This window comes from Calidris pugnax, unplaced genomic scaffold (assembly GCF_001431845.1).
Source record: "Calidris pugnax isolate Ruff unplaced genomic scaffold, ASM143184v1 scaffold20, whole genome shotgun sequence".
Lineage (NCBI taxonomy): Eukaryota > Metazoa > Chordata > Aves > Charadriiformes > Scolopacidae > Calidris > Calidris pugnax.
This window is the reverse complement of record NW_015094510.1, coordinates 26,413,313-26,433,894: the sequence shown is the minus strand read 5'-3', so window position 1 is coordinate 26,433,894 and position 20,582 is coordinate 26,413,313. Positions and strand designations below refer to the sequence as shown.

Genomic DNA, 20,582 nt, shown 5'->3' with positions numbered 1-20,582 from the left:
AATGGATATAAATCTAGACAAGAATATGAAATTCCAAAGAAACAATTAGCCTTAATGAGATTAAGAAATCACTACTAATTTAATCAGAAGTTGTAATTAAGTACTGGAATAAAAGGATTTGGACACAGTACACTGAAATATGGAGTACAATATATTTGCTAAGACGCACATTATTGATTTTCATAGCAATGTCACTGGTACTTTGGCCTTTTGACTCTTCTGATGTTATAAGCTAACTCACAATAGCCAGGAAATACAAACTCAATAAAACTGATGACAGCTTTCATTTCAAATGAAAAAACTCTTCACATCTCATTTTAAGATCAACCTTCATGGTAAAGAAATTCACGCACGCAGGATGCCTGTGACATTTAGAACTGAAGGGGCAAAAAGTGTGCAGGTGACAGCCGTTAAAAGCCTAACAGTCAGGTTCCAACAAAACTGTCAGTCTCATTAATTAATCAAGCATTTTTCTTCTCTGGTAGATTTAAGAGCACCTGCTTCAGTCAGACAGGCCCCACATTTGTAATAAAGCCAGAGATCTGACCAACATCATGGCTCTGCCAGGCTTCTTTAACTGAGACACAGATTTTGCCGTTCTGGAAGAAACTTGAAAGTAAAACCTATTCATAAACAGGTCAACAGTAAAGCACAGCAGCAATCTGCAGAATTTTGCAAAGTTGAGGGAAGCCCAATTGTGCAATATGATATAAAAATCCAGGGTAAGACACAGCTCCTACCTTAAACGGCTTGCAGTTTATTTTGGAGGTTTCCCTACTCTTTCACCTCTTAATTAGAAAATGAAAGAAGACAGATTCCATCAAAGTTCCCTCCTTTCAGAGTGTTCTCCTGGATGTTCCCCATCAGGAAGAAAACCGCTAGACTAGCTTTGAGTTCTATGCTCTTTTGCAAAAATAAGAGATGACAGCCTCTGACCCATGGTCTCATACTGTGAAGACAGGCCTCTGTGGACAGCCAAAATGCAAATCTTTGCTTAATCCACCACTCGTGTCCCCTCATAAACTGAAATAACTCTCAAACAAATATCCCATCAATCACTTGTATTTCCACAGGAAAAAAAAAAAAAAAACACAACAAGTTTTATAAAAATCCCCTGTATTTTGAATTTCTGGAACTGAATCACCCTTTAGACTAGTTTTTGTTCACAATTAAAATAAGTGGCAGAGCAAGATTGCTGGCATTTTTTTGGTCAGTTTGTATTTCTGTAAGTACTACCCACTGTGGCATACACTTGCCAAAGCCAATATGAAGACTTAAGTTAACTTTGTCAAAACAAGGTCTTAACCACTTGGCCTGGAAATTTAAAATTACAATATGCAGCCACGTTTGAAATGGCTGTGTTTGCACAGTCCCAAACCAGTCATAAAGAACGGAGTTCTGAAGAATTTGGTAAGCTGCTTGGAAAACAGCAAGCAGTAGAACAAAAATTCTTCCTCTTCCAGAAGTCTTTCAGGTTACAGGGTGTGTTCAGGCATAAACACAAAATGGACTTGTGGATTTGCTGCAGTTCCTTCTTTTTATTTTTTTTTTTTTTGTGTCCTTAGAAGGTAGCCATTTTAAAATATTTGCAAACCTAAATCACAGTTGTGTTACTTGCAGGTCTTGTCACCATCCCAAGCTTGTGGTACTAGAAGCTAAACAAACTCAACCTCACAATATTTGCCTCGTTTCTTAGCACTAAGCTACTCACTATACAGAGCTTTTGTGGATTTGCTGCAGTTCCTTTTTTTTTTTTTTTTTTTTTTTGTGTCCTTAGAAGGTAGCCATTTTAAAATATTTGCAAACCTAAATCACAGTTGTGTTACTTGCAGGTCTTGTCACCATCCCAAGCTTGTGGTACTAGAAGCTAAACAAACTCAACCTCACAATATTTGCCTCGTTTCTTAGCACTAAGCTACTCACTATACAGAGCTTACACATAAAGGAGTACTTTTAAATTCCATGTCCCTTAAGATTTTTGTGCAACAAAATGATTCACATCTTAAAGAAAAAAAAACGTAAAAAAATTTACCTTTTTCTGCAGTTGAAGAAATAGTAACTGGAAGAGAAAAAAAAAAGACACATGGTAAGTAAATACGTATTGAACCAAAAGTTTGGCTACAATTGAGATATTTGAGATAGGTGACTTGTTCCAAAACATACTTCAAGTGTTAGTATAGCCTCCCTACCGTGCTCTGGGGTAAAACTAGTAAAACTCTGGGGGAGCTAGTGTTCCTCCTGCCAGCCCTTGAGGCTTGGTGAGTCAATGGAAGAGCTGCAGAGACCCAGTTCCCTGCACCAACCAAGTGAGCACAATCCTTTTCACAGACATTAATTAGATCATCATTTATGTATGTTCACCTTCAGATATGCACCTAGCAAAGTTTTCTGAGGCATGTCAACAACTAGGCCAACAGCTGTACCACTGGAAAGCAGAAAATGAAATAAAAGAAGTTCTTACAGAAGTTCCTGTGAAACTGTGTTATATATAACCTACTTCCCTCTTAGTTGTTTCCCACCACTTTTCTCTTCCTATCACATGCTATTTTTGACTTTTTTCCCCTGACCTGAATTCTTCAGATATAGTTAAAACCTCTCCACTTCCTTCTCTCCTACATCCTCATCTCCTTTTATCCCAACAGCAAATCCTATTGTTCAAATTTACCTTGTACACTGCCTGACTAGTACATCATCCAGCCCTCAGGCTTCTCCAAAACCATCACACTTCATCAGTTCAGGTAAGAGGCTGAACAGAGAGCTGCTGCATTTACTGGGTCACTTTGTATTGCTCCCCTTGCTGAATCTCTTCCTTAGACACTGAATTCCTGAAATTCTATGAGGAAACGATGTTTTCCTGACTCTTTATCCTATGCAGCAAATTTAAGCTTCTGGTCATCAGCATGAGCAGAAGAACAACAGAGCACACCCTACCTGCTGCAGTTCACTTCAGTCCACATTGTCTCCTGTCTCTCAGCTCTACCATTTCTACAGTCATCAGCCTGTGCACCAGTTCAAAAGAGCTTTTTCCTGATGCACACTACAGTCTTAAATCTGCAGAGCTTCAGTACACATTCCACACCTCCTTCTGAAGGGTTACTTCAGTCACAGAGGTGGCATGTGTCTCACTTAACTGCAGATATCTATAGTAAAAGGGTCTGCAACTATATTATGCAACTATGCCTCATTTTGTAGTCAACAAGAGACATAATGAGGCAATATCTCAATGTATAGATGACTTATTTTTGTTCAGATACATGGGGTTTGTTTGGTTTGGGGGGCGTTTTGCTTTTTGTTTTTCCCTTTTCTTTCTCCCCCTCCCTTAAAATATCCACTTACACCCTCTATCTGTCCATGGAAGTCTCTATGAAGCTAATGGAGAAGATTCTGGTTCTTTCCATCTAAAGAAGGAAGGATTTGCCATTTAGAATAGAACAAGTTTGGCTTCAAACTAAAGGAGGTCAATCCTAAAGAATAGCTTAATTTCACATTAGTTATGCATACGTGCACATCCTCATCCCATGTTTCTATCTGAAACAGGGACACAATCCACACAGAAAAACAGACCTGAAGCACACGATTACCTGCAAAGTATATATGTAAATATAAGAACAGGTCCCGTTGTGTCATGGTACAGTCTCAGTACTACTTCACTGCATACTGCAGAAGTCGCATTGTTTTAAAGCAAGTCCTATGAGTGTTTTTGCTTGAATTTTTACTAACGTGTTATTTTTCCAGTTAGAACTTTTTAAACAACACATGGAGAAAATAAAATCATTAAAAAGGTGAAAAGCAAAACAAGCTTGCTGAATAGAGTTGTTTGCTTAACGTCAAAAAAATACTAAAAGTACTTTAGATTAAGCTTTTACATTGGCTTCTCATATATCTTGAGTAAACACCTTTGCACACACCTGGACAAACATGTATTTCCCTAGATAAGAAATATAAAAATACTCTTCATTAGCCTCTAACAGGATGGGAGAACATCATCATGTATGTAACTACAGGAAATTTTTTGTAAGTAATTATGGTTAAAGCACTCCATAATCTCTAGCCTCATTTTTGCTTTCGGTACAAAACAAAATTGTGAGCCAAATTCAATGCTTGAAGACTCAAAATAATGAACAGTCTTTACACACAGTAAAAAAGCTTAAGATTGTATCACCTATGAGACTTCATCAAAAAGATTCCTAAATAAACTTCATAAAAATTAATTAAAGCTTCACAGCACCAGGAAGATAATTTTCTCTTTCGTATCTAGGTCTCTTAGGTCAGAATGCTGTTATTAGACTGTGCAGAACAATCTTAGTTTGGCAAAACTCCTGCAGTTTGAGGTAAAAGCCAACGCTGAAACACTTGTGATTTTCATCCTGTCTTACCATCCTCAAATGAAATAAGAATGAAAGATGTCCGGTTTTCTTCTGCGTCAGAAGTTGATGCAAATTGTTTCTCTTTCTATCCCTTTCACTGTTGTTATTCTCACTACCAAATAGATTAAATGAACAACAGTCCTACTGCTTGTCCAAATTCACTCAGCAATTCAATCACCAGTTTTACAGGATCTTTATATGCAAAGCCTTCCTTTAAATAAGTTAATATTTAATCTTTGTGTAAAACAGACAGAAGTATTTGCTAGGCTGGCAACGTAATGAGCAGTTTTATGCCATTAAGAAATCAATTGAGCTTTTGAAATCTGGTTCAGGAAGAAAATCACATAAGACACCCTGGCCTGTAGTTTAAGTTACAAGCTTAGGTCTGTATTGCTCTTCTCCTCTGCTGCTTCTAACTACTTAGATATTGCTGTCAGCTTCTGCTAAATTAATAGAATTTTCACTTCAAACATTTCTAAAACATGGTTTCTTGTTTGGGGTGTGTGATGGGGAAGAAAAAAAGCAGCACTGCCTTTTTGCTGGTATTTTTTTGAATAAAGTAAGCACTACATACGATTTATATGCTAACCTCAGGATGCAACAGCACTATACACTAGATTAGGTGCATCAGCACAAGTTAGTGCCTTCAGCACCACAGTCAACACAAACCGGTCTGCATTTCAGAAATGCAAGCATTTTTCTTTTGAGAATTTTCAAATATCTCACCATATCATTCTACTGCTCAGATACCACAGGAAAAATAAGAATAATATTCTTAGGACTGGCTTCTTAATAGTCAGTTTCTGGTTTCTCAATCTAATTTATGAAGTTTTAGCAAGATATAGCTAGGGAAGGATAAAAAAATACGACAACAGTGAAACCTGCAGGTAACTTCCTTGCAAAGAGCTCAAAAGCAGGCACTCTTGTGCTCACACACACCATGAATTTCCACATTGGCCTCGTAGTTTCAAAGGATTCAACGTCTCGGCATTACAGCACTGAGCAACTCAACCGATGTGAACAAGCCCCGTCTGTCTGACTGCAGCGCAGAGATTTACTTTGGCTACCTCAGGGTTTCCAAAATCAGCTCCACTAAGGAAGGAGGTCAGCAAAGCCTGCCTGTGAAGAGAAGTAGATGAGCCCACACTGAACTTCATGCTGGTGCAGCTTGTTCAGGGATGTAGAGGCCTGATACGCTCCACTAGCTGGTCCTGCGCCACTAAGCAGCTTACACCGTGGACCTCCCAATGCTTTGGGATCACTGCAATATGACTAAGTATGTGGTTTCACTTTCACAGAATACTACCTCCAAAATATAAAATATAGCCTTTATTAGGTGGGATTCAAATTCACTTTTTAACTTGGTCAGCTTAGAGGACAAGCAAAAATTCCAGTTTTGACTTGAAGAGCGGAAAAAGTTGTCTCAGTTTTGATTTAGACACCTAGCATCACCCCTGGCGGCAAAGACACTTCTTCCTTCATGACACCAGTCGTTACACCTCTTCCTAGATTACTCTTCCTTACATTGTTGTCTGTTATCTTTCATCTCATCTATGTCATGGGAATGAAAGAGTTGGAAGCCTCTTCTAACCTATCCTGTGATGAGTTATCACAGGAAACAATCCTGCAGATGTAGGGACATCATTAGTTGTGTAACAAATGAGCCCGGGAGAAAATGTCACTTGTTGGAAGCATTCTTCTTGGAGTATGAAGTGACAGAGGTGCAAGTCTCAGAAAGCTTTGGAGAATTTTTAAAGCTGCTTTAAGGAAACCTCCCAGAACATCTTGGAAGAACAAGTATGTTTAGGGAGCTGGTTTGCTTTCAGTTTCAGGCTTATTTTTAGGATTGCTATGAAGTGTTCAAGCACCCTCCAAATCACCGCATAATAGGAAAAAACCCCAAAGCAAAGAGGAAGAACGATCTGCCAAGACCTTGCAAGAGGTGTGCTAAAAGATGACACGTTCACCTTCAACCTTGGAAGAACCACAACCACCCCACCCCCCACTTTACAAAACCCACAGACATCTCCCTACTCCCCTAAAAGGCATATTCCAATCAAAGCCAGATATGCTCCCTGCAGAGCAAGAAATTCAACTGCAACTAATGCAGAAGTATAGGAAAGGAAAAGAACTGATCTTGTTACTCATGTGCTATGTTTATTTCCCCCTGTCCCCACCCACAATGGCTCCTAGCAGGAGTCATATTTGGGGTATTACAAGCCTTTTCACGAACCTCAAGAGTAACATTCACATTTTGGCTGACATTCCTCATGGGTGCGAAGAAAGAGTGATAAATGTGCAATTGCATCCCTTCACCAGATGTACAGCCTTAACTTTTCTCAGGTTTTAAGGAAAAGGATTAAAATATATTTATACCTGCATACACATATATTCCAGAAGTTACCACTACTGAAACTCAACCGAAACTCCCCACGGGCATTACCCTATGCACAAAGGCAAGCACCACTGATGTTATCCTGAGTTTTTCCTTTGTTCAGAGAATGGGATGTAATTGAAAGTATAACTTAGATTTATGGTAACGTAATTCCCATTTGTAAGTGCAGACCTTAATCACTCACAAGAAGATGGTAGAAACATGACTTACTGACACAAGCGGGACAGATGATGAGTGAACTTCCTTGAGCTCATTTAGCTTCTGTTACAGGGCGGTGCCAGAGCACAGAGACCTTAGCAGCTCTCCACTGTTCTCTAAAAGCTGTAATTCTGTGACCTTTCCACACCGAGCTATTTCTTATTTCCTGACTGGCAGGCACCCACTAGGTGCTTTCCTCCCTAAGCAGCAGGGAGTTGTTTTTAGACAAATGACTCAAGACGACTGAGTTGACAGCATAACGTAGCCAAATGCCAACGCAGGAAGATGCTGCCAGGTCCCTGCCGAAAGGCTATGGGGGCCCAGGAATCGCACACATGACTTGCCACCAGCTGGAACAAACGTCCTCTGCAGAAATCTGGACCATACGAACCTAGAATGATTTTCATATCATGCTAGGTTGATGTGATTTTTCACTCCAGATCTCCAGGAATCGGTTTCCCTGCACTGCACTGCTAGGTCGTTCAGAAAGCGGTGTTTTATAGAAGAGTGAGGCAGGAGAGGGAGGCTCCACAAGCCTTGGTGCTGCACCAGCCTGAAGACACACGTGTTGCCAGACTGCAAGCCCCAGCTATAGCCCTGTCTGGGGCTGGTCTGCACCACAGGTGCACCATCGGCCAGGTCTAACACAATGCTTGGCTCAGAGGCACGACCTGTGGTGGACAACTCTTGCTACAGGGGTGCATGAAGTTACCCCTCTCAACCATCTACTGACTCCCCTATGGTAGACAAACATAGCAAAAGTGGGCACTTGCCTTCCCAGATGCCTCAGCTCAGGTTTGAGCTACCAATGAAGGCAAGTTTGAGGGTCCACAAACAGCAGGAAATCGCAGTGATGAAGGGTGGAATGGCAGTTCATGGCCTCTTGTCCAAACCATGACACCGGGTTGCACAGGGTCAGTTGTGAGAGGAAAAAGAAACCCTGCGAGGGCCACTGATGCCTTAAAGCAGCACAGCTGCTGGCACAGGCACCTGAGCTAGAGCCCAGACTCCTCACACACACTGTGCACAACCAAATCACTTGAGGGAGCTACTTTGCGACTTGAATTGCTCACAAGATGATGCCTTCAAAGGCACTGCAGGGAGTGTGTGTGTGGGAGAGATCTGGGGTGGGAGGAGGAATGAGAAAGAAAATGTAGCCAGGGAAGAGACCCTGTTGTTTATGGCCACTGAGTTTTATATGTTCATGATCGCCATGCCCATTGCTACAGGATTCAAAGCAGCATTATCACAGGGACAGGTAAAATGCATTAACATTTCAAATAGGGCAGTTCAAGCTGCACTGCAGACCTTCTTTATTATTTGTTACCAGTTATTGTTACAATTTATTGTATGGTTCAAACAATATTAATGCAATTCTTTCACTTAACAAGTAATTTTGAGCACCCAGAGGCTTGCTGCCCAGAAAACATTTTTTTGTCACAATAAAAAAGGATTTTATTTAGGCAGGGTCTTTTCATCCTCAATGCAGAGAGTACATGCATAAATACAAACAGGGCTACAGCAGAAATTAGCATAATCAATGCAAGATACTCCTTGGGTACGGAGTTACATTTAGCGATGAATTAAGCTATGACAACTTAAAAGATTTCTGCTGTATATTCTGGGAACAATAAATTCTGTGCTACCACTTCCACAGTTCAAAAACACAGCTATGAAGGCAGCTGACTTCTGGTACCCAGAAAATCCTACAGATGACTCCTTACCTCTGCGTCTACAAAATATTCCTGAATGTTATACCAAAGGTCTCCTAATGGCCTTCTCACCGAGGCTACCTGCATGTTTTAAATGACTTCAAAATCAAGAGTTACACTTGGTTGCCACCCAGGAGGACGTGTTCCCAGGTCTCAATCTCACAGTCCCACACTTGTGTCCACACCAAGAACCACAATGTAGTAAGAGATTTATCAGCCCCAATAACTAAAGGCTTTTCTGCAGATGAAGTTAGCTTTCAGCTGCAGAACGTACCAGGTTTGCTGTCCCTGAAAAGCCCTATTCCCTGAGAAGCACTATTAACTTTCAATTTGCCATAATTACCCAAAAAACCCCAATCTAACTTGATTTTTTTCAGCTATTTAATCACTATTGCCACTGCTCATTCTATTTGCATTTTGATGGATTTTAAACACTGGCGTTACTTCTACATGCTTTCCTCGGCTGCTTACTAGAATGATTGGACTTTCTTCATTCAGACCTTTCCCAAAAATTCTGCTTTATCATAACAATAACAGCTTTATCGCCCAGTAGTTTGGAAGTGCTGCACAAAAGTTGTTTCCAATGTTGTCTTTAAGCTATCAAACACAGCCAAAAGAAAGCCTGGTTTCTTCTGGAAAGACAAAGAGGGCTCTTACTTGCATGAGTCAGTGAGCTGTGCTCCCTCTGGCACACAGGGGAATGGGGAAAAAACAGAATGACCAGAAAGGCATGGAAACTCAGAAGCATCTGAGTGGAGCTAGCTTATGTCCACACCACTAATTAATTACATTAACATTTGAAGGAGGGGTATTTGCACTCAGGCCGGTCAGATCAGGCTCATAGTAACACTACATACAAGTATCCAGATTTGTGAAAGGGCTTTTTGTGTTAGGAGTAACTCCAGCAGTTCTGTAGTTAAAGACACTTGGAGGACACTTGCAAGAGACAGGAGACACAAAGAGGATAATCAGCTGGTGCTGACAGCGTGCTGGTATCACCTGTTGTACAGAGCTGTCTTACACATGAGATCAGGTGCTCTGCCGGTAACACTAGAAACCAGCAATGTATTTAAAGTCAAAAACCAAAACAAACGAAAAACCAACTCAAACAAAAAACAAGCACGTACAATTCTTTCTTATAACAGAGTTTTTCAGGTAATTAGGGAGTTATCGTTTCTTTTGAAAAAAAGAACACTCTTCACTGATTTGCAGTCGCAACTGCCAGTCAATACGTGCCTTGAATATTGTCACTCAAAGCTGAGTGTCTTAAAGGCTCAGGATGCTACTAGTAAATCCATTTACTCCTACTCTAGACAGATGAAAATAGAGTGACAGTCTTTATTTAGCTATTCCACCCAGCTCAGAGGTATGACGGCAGGATAGCAGAGGTGTCAGTTTGTGAGGAACAAAAATTCCAGACACAGCTGCTGTGACCTGCAGACGTGAACCACTGCCCAGTGGCAAGAACTATCACCCAACGGTAGGGATCCGCTTTGTTAATCAGGCAGTCTTCTTTGCATTTGGCTTTGGACTTTTCCAAAAGTCATCTCCTTACTTACTGAGCCTGCTTGCAACAAGTTTCCTCAAATATTAAGATAAAATCTCTGTGGATAAAAATCTCCTTGTAAATCTCATTACAAAGCACTAGGCATGCTGTTTTCTGAGAGAAGGATTTTGCTGCTGCCAAGTTCATTGGGAAATGGAAGAAATCAAACTGCCCAGCAAGCTGACTTCCTCTCATGCATTAGATCATTGGACCCCTCAAACAAAGTTTAAGTTCAATTTTATTTTTTTTTTGTAGCATTGGTTAGATTTGATAGGCATTTGCCACCTGAGATTAAATATGGAACTACCCATGATGAGAAGAGCTAATTGTCTGCCAGCAACACATTAACAACATAGCAGCCAGTAACGTAATTTACATGAATTCCCATCATGATATTACTAAAGCCAAGCATTTAAATAGAACCCTTCAAGGAAGTTCTGTTTTGAAAAACGTCATTTACAAACACGTCTATTAGTTGTGGGAAAGTTTAACGGTGAAGAATTAATGTCTTCAACATACTGGTCTTGTAACCCTTAATAAATATTTAATACTTCATTATTTTTATTATTAAAATATTTATGGAATAAATGAAGGTTCAAAGACTTCTCACAATGCTTTAGAGAATCTGTCCATATATGGCTCATCAAGTTGGTTGATAACAATTGCTGCCATCTTTTGATGCTGGAGGCTTTACTGCCTACTCTTCTTGCAAAATAGAATTTAACTCACTTAACCTTACTTGGACTGAAATATCTCAGGACACCTCGACTGTAGCTAAAGCTACTTCCTCTAGTATCTGTGCAAAAAGGAAGACATAGCCAGCAACTCCCCAGGAAAATAACAAAAGATCCAGGTGCTGCAGAAGGAAAAAAACATCAGGGATAACAGGACAGAAATTTTTGGCTAGAGGACAAGATCAGGACATATTTTTGTTGCACCAGTCTCATTTAACTACCAGACCACTTAGGAACACGAAAAAGTGACAGCACAAAGACTGCACAAGCCACTGCAAAGGGATTTGGGGATACTTCAGAAGATCTATACTAAAATTTAGAAAGTACTCCAGAGCAAACAGAGGCAAGCATACAAAAGAGCATCATTCATATAGCTCTCATTCAGTAAATAAATAAATAAAATCCTCAGGGCTTACCTGCCTGCTGACAGTTCACCTCATAAGCTTGGAAAGCATTTGCTCAGGACTCTGTAAAAAGGTCAGCTGAAATAACATAAATCCTAATACAGCTCATGCCGAGGAAAGAAACAGGGCTGCCTACTGTACCTCAGAGGTGCATTAGGGCTCCCCCAGCAAAGTATGGGATGTGACACAGCAGGACCACCAAGGAGTTTGATATATGCACGACACCTACTAAGAGGATTAATTTTTGCTGTCATCTTTCTAGGATATCGCATATCGTAACACTGTTGCAAGAATATCTACATTTTCAGGTGAAGTACTGGAATGTGGTACACTGGTGAGAAATAATGTTTCTGAAGACCAAGAAACTATTGCCACTGGTTTAACAAATAAGTCAGGAACCACACAGAGTTACAGAAAGTTAAATCAGGAAAGTGATGACTTCTAAGCGTCTACCAGTAAACGTGAGGTGATGCAGACCCTTAAATCTTATGCCTCCTGAGAAACTGCACAGAAAGATGCACCAGGATGGGATCAGGAGGTCCAGCCACTTCTCTAAAGAATCCAGAGAAGCTGCGCAGCAAGAGGAGAGCCCTGTCCTACAGTAGGAAAGGAGACTATCGCAAAACCAGGCAGCCGAGGAATGGCAGCACCGCTCCTGATGCCCTGTACGTGCCTCACAGCAATCCCAGACCATCACTTCTGCTCACAAACAGACCCCCGTTTCCACTCCTAACAGCTCCCTGGAACTGGGTCTCCCAAGCGGCTCCGCAAGTGTGGGAAGTAGGGAGAAACATAGAATCTTTACGAGTTTGAGAACATCCATAGAAAAAAAGCCACACAGAGAGAGAATGGTTGAGCCCAGTGCTCAATGGTCTTTAACCCTCCCTTTGTATAAATTCATAATTTGTCTAAATTATGAGCTATTAAAAAAGTTCAAGCCTACTCTCTGCACCAGTTTCTGCTTTAGCTTTATCTCAGTGGGTATCTACCCTGCAACACAGCAAGTAATATCTCTGTATACAATTACTAGGCTGAACTCAAGCTTTTTATATATATAATTATTTTTAAAAAAACCCAAACAACATGAAACTTAAGGAGCGGTAGATTAAACCAATAAAAATTTACACACACAAAGGATCTCCAAAAAAATCCTATATAAAAATTGCATCCTTTTCCAGATACTGTAAAAAAAAAAAAAAAAAAAAAAATAACTGATTTAAGTTCCTTGTGGTTTTTTTCAGACATACTGAATGTCTGTGAAAGAGAAGGAAATATCTCAACTTTTCAGGGCTAGGCTAAGAATCTTATCAACGAATCATTCTTAGATGTTACATTGTTGATTTTTAAAAAAAAAAAAAAAAAAAAAAAAAGACCTGCATGTTAGTTACACAGACTTTTTTTCAAAACAGAACAGAAAACAAATTTTGCTCTGTTTTGGACTCTTGCAATGTTCAGGTAAATCTGCATGCCACAAACCCATAGATATGAAAGCCTTCAGGCACCATCAGTCCCAGCACTGTGGAAATACACTTTGCTTCTCTGCTTTTTTAATCCAAACTTGACAAACCTAAACCCAATGACTACTCATCAAGCAGAACAGTACAGTACAGTAACAAGTTCTCTGCATTCACACTATGATTAAGGCAGTTGCTGAGGCACTTAAAGTAAGTTTTATGTCCACCACAGACAACTGCAAACCAGCTTATAAAATTACTATCTGTTTAGGTTGCTTCAAACAAATCATGTCTGTTCCTCTCAAGGTTATTTAGATCTAAATTTTGATTCATTCCCTCTGCAGCAGCAGGCTGCCTAATTCCAGATGAATTATTATTTCCATCTCGAAAAATCTTTTGTCCCAAATAGGCTTAAAAAAAAAAAAGGGGGGGGGAAGCAAAAAAAAAAAAGCGCTATCTCCCTGCTTAGTGCTTCACAAGAAATGCATAAGAATTCCCCACTCTGGAGACAAACACACATCAGGATGCACAACTGAAATACCACAAACAAAAAACCCCTGCATAAAACCCTCACTCACTCTCTCTGTAAATCATAAGATGAAAATGGTTCTGTGCTTCACATTTAAGACAATGCTGCACCATATTTAGAATCAGAGTGTGCTGCAGAAACCGCAAAGGCAAAGCGAGCTGTTCTTGTGATCCAGTTCTCTTTGACAATCTCATAAGACAATTCTAATAGTCAAAAGGGAACATGAATAAGGAATGGATGAGCCATTTGGCCTTTCCAAAAAGAAAAAAAAAAATAAAAAGGAAAAGCAGAGGCTTGAAATGCTGCAGAGGAGGAACTTGATTCAGCACCAATAAGAAAAGACAGTCAAAGGTTATGTAGGAGGCACTCCACTGAGGATTTGGAGGGTGAAGCAGAAGAGGGAGGGAAAGCCTGGAGTTTTTTCTTGACCTAGGACAGGAGGAGTTAAGCACATTCCACAGAAAACAATTTAGTGACAGCAGATGGAGGTAATATTGGGAAGTGGCTAAAACAACAAATGTTTTTGTTGCTGTCTCATTATCCCTTTTATACCTGATTCACCTTGGTGGAGATTCAGCTCACACAGAAAAGTGACGTGTAGTTACTTCACAAATGTTTCTATTAAATTTCATATGTACTATATAGAGAAAAATGGATATTCTGGTCCTGTTACAGGAAGAATATGTACTGGATAGGGAGGAGTTAACAACTGAGTTGAAAACTCCATAAAAGCTGTTTCAGGAAAATCAGGAACCTATAGTTTATAACACTTGTAAGAAAAGCACATGTTAAACCAGCACAAACTCTTACAAGTTGTAGGAAACTGTTGAACAAATAAAGTCAGATAAACACTAAATGGGTGAAAAAATTACCCCACGAATCCTCAGCATTTACAGGCAAAATTTTAGACAACTAGGATTTCTCCTATTCCCATTTTCCATCACAGGCAGTTTCAAGTTCCAAAAGTAAAAGCAGGTACAGTGGCATCCAAATGTTTCTCCTCAGCTCAGACACCCATCTTTGTAACACCATAAATTCTTTGATTATGGAAAGCACATCTATGCTAACTCATAAAAAAATGAGCTGTTAGAGAACACAGTTTTAATTGTTAACATTTCAATAGACAGCAGAACCTAAAGTTCACAGTATGCAGAGGGTCAATGACCTCCAAGTAACATCTACAAGAACATACGCTTGAAATTCTGGTCCTTTTATCCATAGTGTCTCGTAGGAAAACTGGGGAACTGGTAAGTGGTAAAGTAATGTAAAACCCCTGATTAAAAATAAAAGTGAATTTTTAGTTCACTGTTCTAACCCTACAAGCATACAGAAAGCTCCTACTGTTGTTACCAGAGAAAAATGAGAGTAGAAAATTTGAGGTAAGTTATTTTTCATAATCTTAATTTCTATCCAAGCACAGTTAAACCAAGAAACAAAAGCTTTGTAGTCCACATCTACGAGGCGATCAGGAAGCACTGCAGCAACGAGTGATCACAGCTACAGCAAAAGAGTAACACACCACAAGCAGAGTTCCTGCTTCGGCTCAGATACTTGTGCTCAGCTCCCTGCCTTCCCTAAGCCCCTTCCCTCCCCTACTCCAAAGCCATCCTGTCCACGGACCAGTTTCAGACAAGTTTCAAGGCTCGGTGGAGGTCTCACACTAAGGATATGTCAGTAAGTTTCACCAAAGGAAACTTGGTGGATGGGTAGAAGAGACAAGCCCACACTCCCTGTTAGGAAGTAGCTGCTCTGAGCTCAGGTGCTCGGTTTCTGCCTGCCCCCTGGCAAGCCAAGCAACAACCCAGCCACAGCACCATGCTTCTTTTTTGACCAAGTGATAACTGGGGATCAAGGAAAGATGCCAACTACTGCAGAGCTGTCAGGAATGGTTTACAGATGAAAACTGCCAATGGAGGGCCGGGATGGGCACCGCAGATAGAGGGCTGGGAGGGAGAAGAGGGATGGAGTCCTTCTGCTCGCAGAAGAGTAGGATGAGCAGATACCAGACAACTCCCCAAGAAACCAGGCTGACTAGCTCTGTTGCTCTTGGAACGTTTTTTTTTTATTATTATTAGAGGGCTGCCAAGAGAGCAGATTTCATGCCATATAAAGGGCACAAGCTGACCCATCTTTATAAACTAGTATGACCAATACAGTGCAAAGCACCATATAAGAAGATAGATAATCTTTCTACTCACGCTGAGCGTCTAGTTTTCCAATACATATGTATCCAGTCTGAGCTTTAACAGGAATTCTACTTATTCATAACAACAAAAAGATTTCATTAAAGATCATAACATACATACTTGATCTGAGACACTACAAGACAACCAAGTGCATCCAAAGCTGTTCAATTTCTTTACTTTAAAATTCATGAGAGGCACATAAACATAGTTAACTGCTACTAATGCTTTAACCTGTTTAATTTGCTGTTCTTTTTCTTGAAACAGTAACCCTCTTTTCCTACGGGAATGCTTTATGCATGCTTAACATGCAAATGTTGTACTTCAGTGCTGATACCTCAGCTTTTCCTGTAGTTTGAAATCAGAAGTTACTGACATACTGCTGATAATATCACCTTGTCATTGCTTGATTGGTACTGCATTAGCATTTTCAGTAGAGATTTCTCCTGGAGGAGGCAGATGGAATTACCTTCTTTCTGTTTATGCAACAGACGCTTCAAATGGGGAGCGTTACAACAGATCACCATGTGCTTCTCATGTGGACTGAGCTTTGGGGAAATCAGAGTTGTCTTCCCTACTGACAAGAGCTACTTCAGTCTCCTGTAACAGTGTACCATTAACATGAAGTTATGTATTCTAAACCATGAACTGCCTTGTTTGCCAGGCTTTTAAACAGCAGACATTACACTGTATTTAAAAAAGGCAAACCTTTCTGCAAGTAGATGCTATGATAAGAACACATAGTTTGGTACTCCTGTAGCTTTCAAAATCACATTTTTCCATACTTTGCAGAGTTTGAGGCATAAAAAAAAAAACAACCCACCTCATACATTTACAAGCTTGGCAAATCCATAAAACCAGCCGTTCTCCTTACAACTCTCAGCGCAGAGAAGAGCCAGGACTGTGCTTTTCAGAACATAAGAGTTCTTGCTAGGGAAGTAAAACCCTAACCTGAACAAAATTTTTATTTCTTTAAATAAAACCAGCCAATAGACCTTAGTTACTACCTCCAGACAACTCCACCAATGTTAACTTCTTTCTCTTTTTCTCAGTGCAGACCAAATTCTACTAGTGTTTTAGCAAAATGGTTGTCTGTAGGAAACAGGCTGGCTTCACCCACCAACTCCTACTACATGTGTCAAAACAGCGTCTTCTGATCATCCTGCAGCCAGTCTGTATTCCAGGCCATCACCTACAAAAACATTTGCGATAGGTAATAAGATAGAAGTCAGCCATAAGTGAAAAAGAACCACAAGAGAAGAGCTCCACTCTTTCTGAGCTTCTGAGGGATGTGGCAAGCAGACACAATCAGTCCAATTCATTGACAGTATAATACAGCCATTGTTTACAAAAGCAATGTTCAAAGCAAAACATGTTTTGATAACAAGAAAGAACATACGAAATGGTTTTAAACTGATGAAAAGTTATTTTACAATATCCCTTATGTATTTCTAGGTGTGCTTTCTTGCAAGCAGAGTTCTGCGCAAGCTATGTGTGAAAAGAAGAAATAATCTAGTCAGAAAGTGCTCACTCGTGGCTTTTCCACTCAAAACGTTTTTAAAAAATCTGAATGAGATGTTTCCTCAGGTTTTCTGCAGTTCCTTCAGTTACATGTGTTCACAGATATTTTTTTTTCCACTCTGCTGACATTCCCTCAACTTCCACGCATTTGGTGAGAAAGGGTCATTTAAACTCTCCCAATTAGATTAATAGGTAATTTACCTGATGATCACAACTACACAGCAGCAGTGGTCTAAATAAGCCAGTGTTCAGCAGCATACAAGAGCAATGCTTCAGAGAGTGCAACAATGCTGGCAGTTTCCATGGGAGGCAAACAATGGACTAGCTCATGAATCTCCTTTCATCTTGTCCACACCAGTCGTCCTCAGTGTTCATAGCCAGTTTGTAACTAATATAATACAGGGTTATGAAGAGGCATAACCCAGTAAATACATACTAGCACTGAATTACAGATTAAAACTCAGTCCGCCAGACACCAAGAGCAAGGCATTGAGCAATATATGAACAGCCCAGTGGAGGAGGGTGGGGCAAGCAGCAGGGAGAAGCAAAACTGAAAGGAAAAGGGGGATGTGATGAAAGAAGCAACCCCAACTTTACTGTACCATCTTCTACTTTGATTATTTGGAATCTTTTATAATACTACATTAAGCTCAATCTACTAACCGAAAACATATGTTTAACCTTTAATACATGAAGAGAGACTGAAAGGAGGAAAAAAAAAACCAAAACAGGAAGAAAAACTTGGGGCAATGAAAGCGTTACCTCTTCCCGTTTCCTTGTTAGCTTCACGTCTTCACAGTTATCAAATCTTTGAGACTAACCTTTGAAAAAAACACTGGGGGTGTGTGTTTGTGTGTGTTTAATTTCTCTTTTATTCTCAATATTTCCTCAAAGTTTTCTGTTGTGTCTCCTCTTTTCTAAAGCTTCCCTTCCTCCATCTGTCTTTCCTTTTCCCAGGGACACATCGGCTGCACATTGAGCCCTTTGCCAAAGCCACAGAAATGCAATAAGCCATCAGCCCAGCTTCTACACCCGCTGTACGTGAGCATCTGCAGAGCCCAGCACCACCTCATTCATTAGCAACACAAACACCCTTTCCTCTCCCTTGATGAGGTGACCTTTTATCAAGAGTGTAAACAAAATTCAACAGGTTAAAACAAACAAACAAAACCCCCAAAACCCACAATGGAAAAAAACTCACAGAAAAATAAACTCCTTGGTCACCAAGTATGATTTAGACAGGTAACTACTGTAAAATTCAGTAACAGCAATGAAAAACAGTAAGTCATTTTCTCCTTAAATGACCACTTTTTCTAAATAGTCTGTATGTGCAGACATTAAGAATAAAGCTGATTTGTGAGCAAAAAGTGCCAGACGTCTAGAAACCAGATTTATAGATGTGAAAGTTCTCGCATAAACAGGAGCCAACCCTTTCAATAATTTTTCACACAAATTAAACCCTAATGAACTCAGAAGGCAGCTTCTCTATGCCTGCGAAGGAAGAATCATCCACCAGTGCCCAGCCCTGACCCACTCACTGTGACCAAGACACAGAGCTGGGACTTGGGAGGTTGAGGTTCTGTTCTCAATTCAGCCAGAGACCACCTGCGCAAACCCTAGGCAAGTCTCTTAATCTCTGAGTTTTTTGTTCTTTGCTTAAGAGAAGAAATAACATAGTCCTAAATCTGCCTTTTGTCACCGTGGTCAGACTGTGATGGGTACAAAAAACCTTCACACCTGGGTCTATAACCTCACACAGCCCCTCTCAGGACTCCTGAAACTACTACACATGCCCCAGACCTCCAGTATTAAAGATTATCTAGAATTCCGTTCCAAGTATTTATAGATCCAAGCACGACTTTCCCAGAAAAACAGTACTACTTACACTCACAGACCACTAAACCATAGCATGGCAAGTCTGAATACACTGATGTATCTGCAACTCTCATGTCAACATTTCATGTAATATCTCAACAAGTGTTACTTTACAATTGTATTTCCACTATTTTAAGTCTAAATAACTTTTTGCCTGTGGTTAATGTTCCAGTCCACATACACAAAGCTAACACAAAAGGCTGTGAAATACCATGTGCATTCAGAAAAGTTATCCAAAACCCTAAGTCCTACAGTTAAAAAAATAACTGATTACTTCTATGGGAAGGATGCTTTTACAAGTTTGCCCAGATATAAAGTGCATGCAAGCCTTTCATTTCTAGCTAGGGATATCAAAGCACGTATTTTACACAAATAGCAGAAATAACAAGGACCTACAAATGCTAGATAGAAATGCTAGATAGACCTATATGTAGCTTAAAATAGTTCTTCATGCTTGTGGGTTGGTTTTTTTTTTTTTGCTTTTCACTTCAGCTTCCTTAGTTGAACATGCCAAACGCTCAGTAACACATTCTTTAGTTTTCCTACGCTGCTTCCAAGTTTTACCAAGTCTGACAAACACTGCGCATCACCGTGCTGCTCCATGGACCCTGCCTGGAGAAAGGCAACATCCTCCTCATCGGAAGTTTCCTCCTGAAGACAGAAAAGGGTAAATATCTGACCGACACCCTCTGCAAGGCAGATTTACATAACGCTGAGCCCTCGGTCCAGAAAGCCTTGACGCGGCCTGACAGAACCCCATAAGCCGTAAATCCTCCCCCCTCCCCACTTAAGCGGGATGTTTTCAGCCTCATTATGCTTCAATGACACCGCGCTTCTTAATTAGAAGCTGGGAAGGAGGGGGGGAAGGATAAATACACTCATACGGTGGTCAAGGAGTTATTCGATACATCAGAAAGACGGATTAACAACATAAAAATAGAGAAGGGAAACTTCTTACAGGGAAACATGAGGGGCAAGGGACCCCTCGGGAGCTCCGGCAGCCCCTCATGGCTCCTTGAGGGGGGTACCTTACCCCTTATAGCTCCTTGAGGGTGCCCCTGCCCCTCACCGCCTCCCTGAGGGGCCTATCCCCAAACAAAGCGCCCCAGATCCCCCGTCTGGGCCTCCTCTCCCTCGTCCCCGTCCGTCGCTTCTCCACCGGCGACCCCGGTCCGGGATCCCGCCGCCATGAGGCGTCTTGAGGGCGGACTCCCGCCGTCCTCGCCCGGCGGCCCCGGGAAGGCGCCTCAGGCCGGGGGGACAACAGGTAAACCCAGCCCCGGAGGGAGCACCTGAAGGGAAGAAGGGGGTGTCCTCCTCTCGCCCGCCTGAAGGAAAGCCCGAGGCGGGCGAAGGGAAAGGGAAACCCCGGCGGGGCGCAGGGGAGAAGGGGTGGTGAGGGGTCCTCCCCGCCCGGCTGGCAGCGCCCGCGATCCTTCCCGTCCACTCACACATACACAGCTCCACCACGTAGGCGTAGTAGGACCAGGCCACGACCAGAGCGATGAAGGCCACGGGCACCCAGGCCAACACCTTCTGGCAACACTTGAGGACGTGGGACGGCGCCATCTTCCCTGCCGGGCCGCCGCAGGAGGAGGCATCGGCGCCGGCGCTGCAACGAGCGGCGGCGGCGGCGGCTGCAGCTACGGCCGCCGCTGCGGAGC

General features: G+C 41.3%; 1 protein-coding gene across 3 annotated transcripts in view; it reads right to left on the bottom strand.

Annotated features, from left to right (window-relative positions):
* The window catches only part of ZDHHC20 (zinc finger, DHHC-type containing 20), a 49,344-nt gene extending 28,768 nt beyond the window's left edge, over positions 1–20,576 (bottom strand). For 2 of the 3 annotated variants that reach the window (XM_014965915.1, XM_014965917.1), the window contains exons 1-2: positions 20,370–20,576; positions 2,033–2,059 (exon numbers count right to left, since the gene is read on the bottom strand). In XM_014965915.1, coding sequence (XP_014821401.1) covers positions 2,033–2,059; positions 20,370–20,487 — 145 coding nt within the window. In that variant the 5' untranslated portion in view covers positions 20,488–20,576. The remainder of the gene's footprint in view (positions 1–2,032; positions 2,060–20,369) is intronic. The other variant, XM_014965916.1, reaches the window with a different exon arrangement.
* Positions 20,577–20,582: the final 6 nt, after the last annotated feature.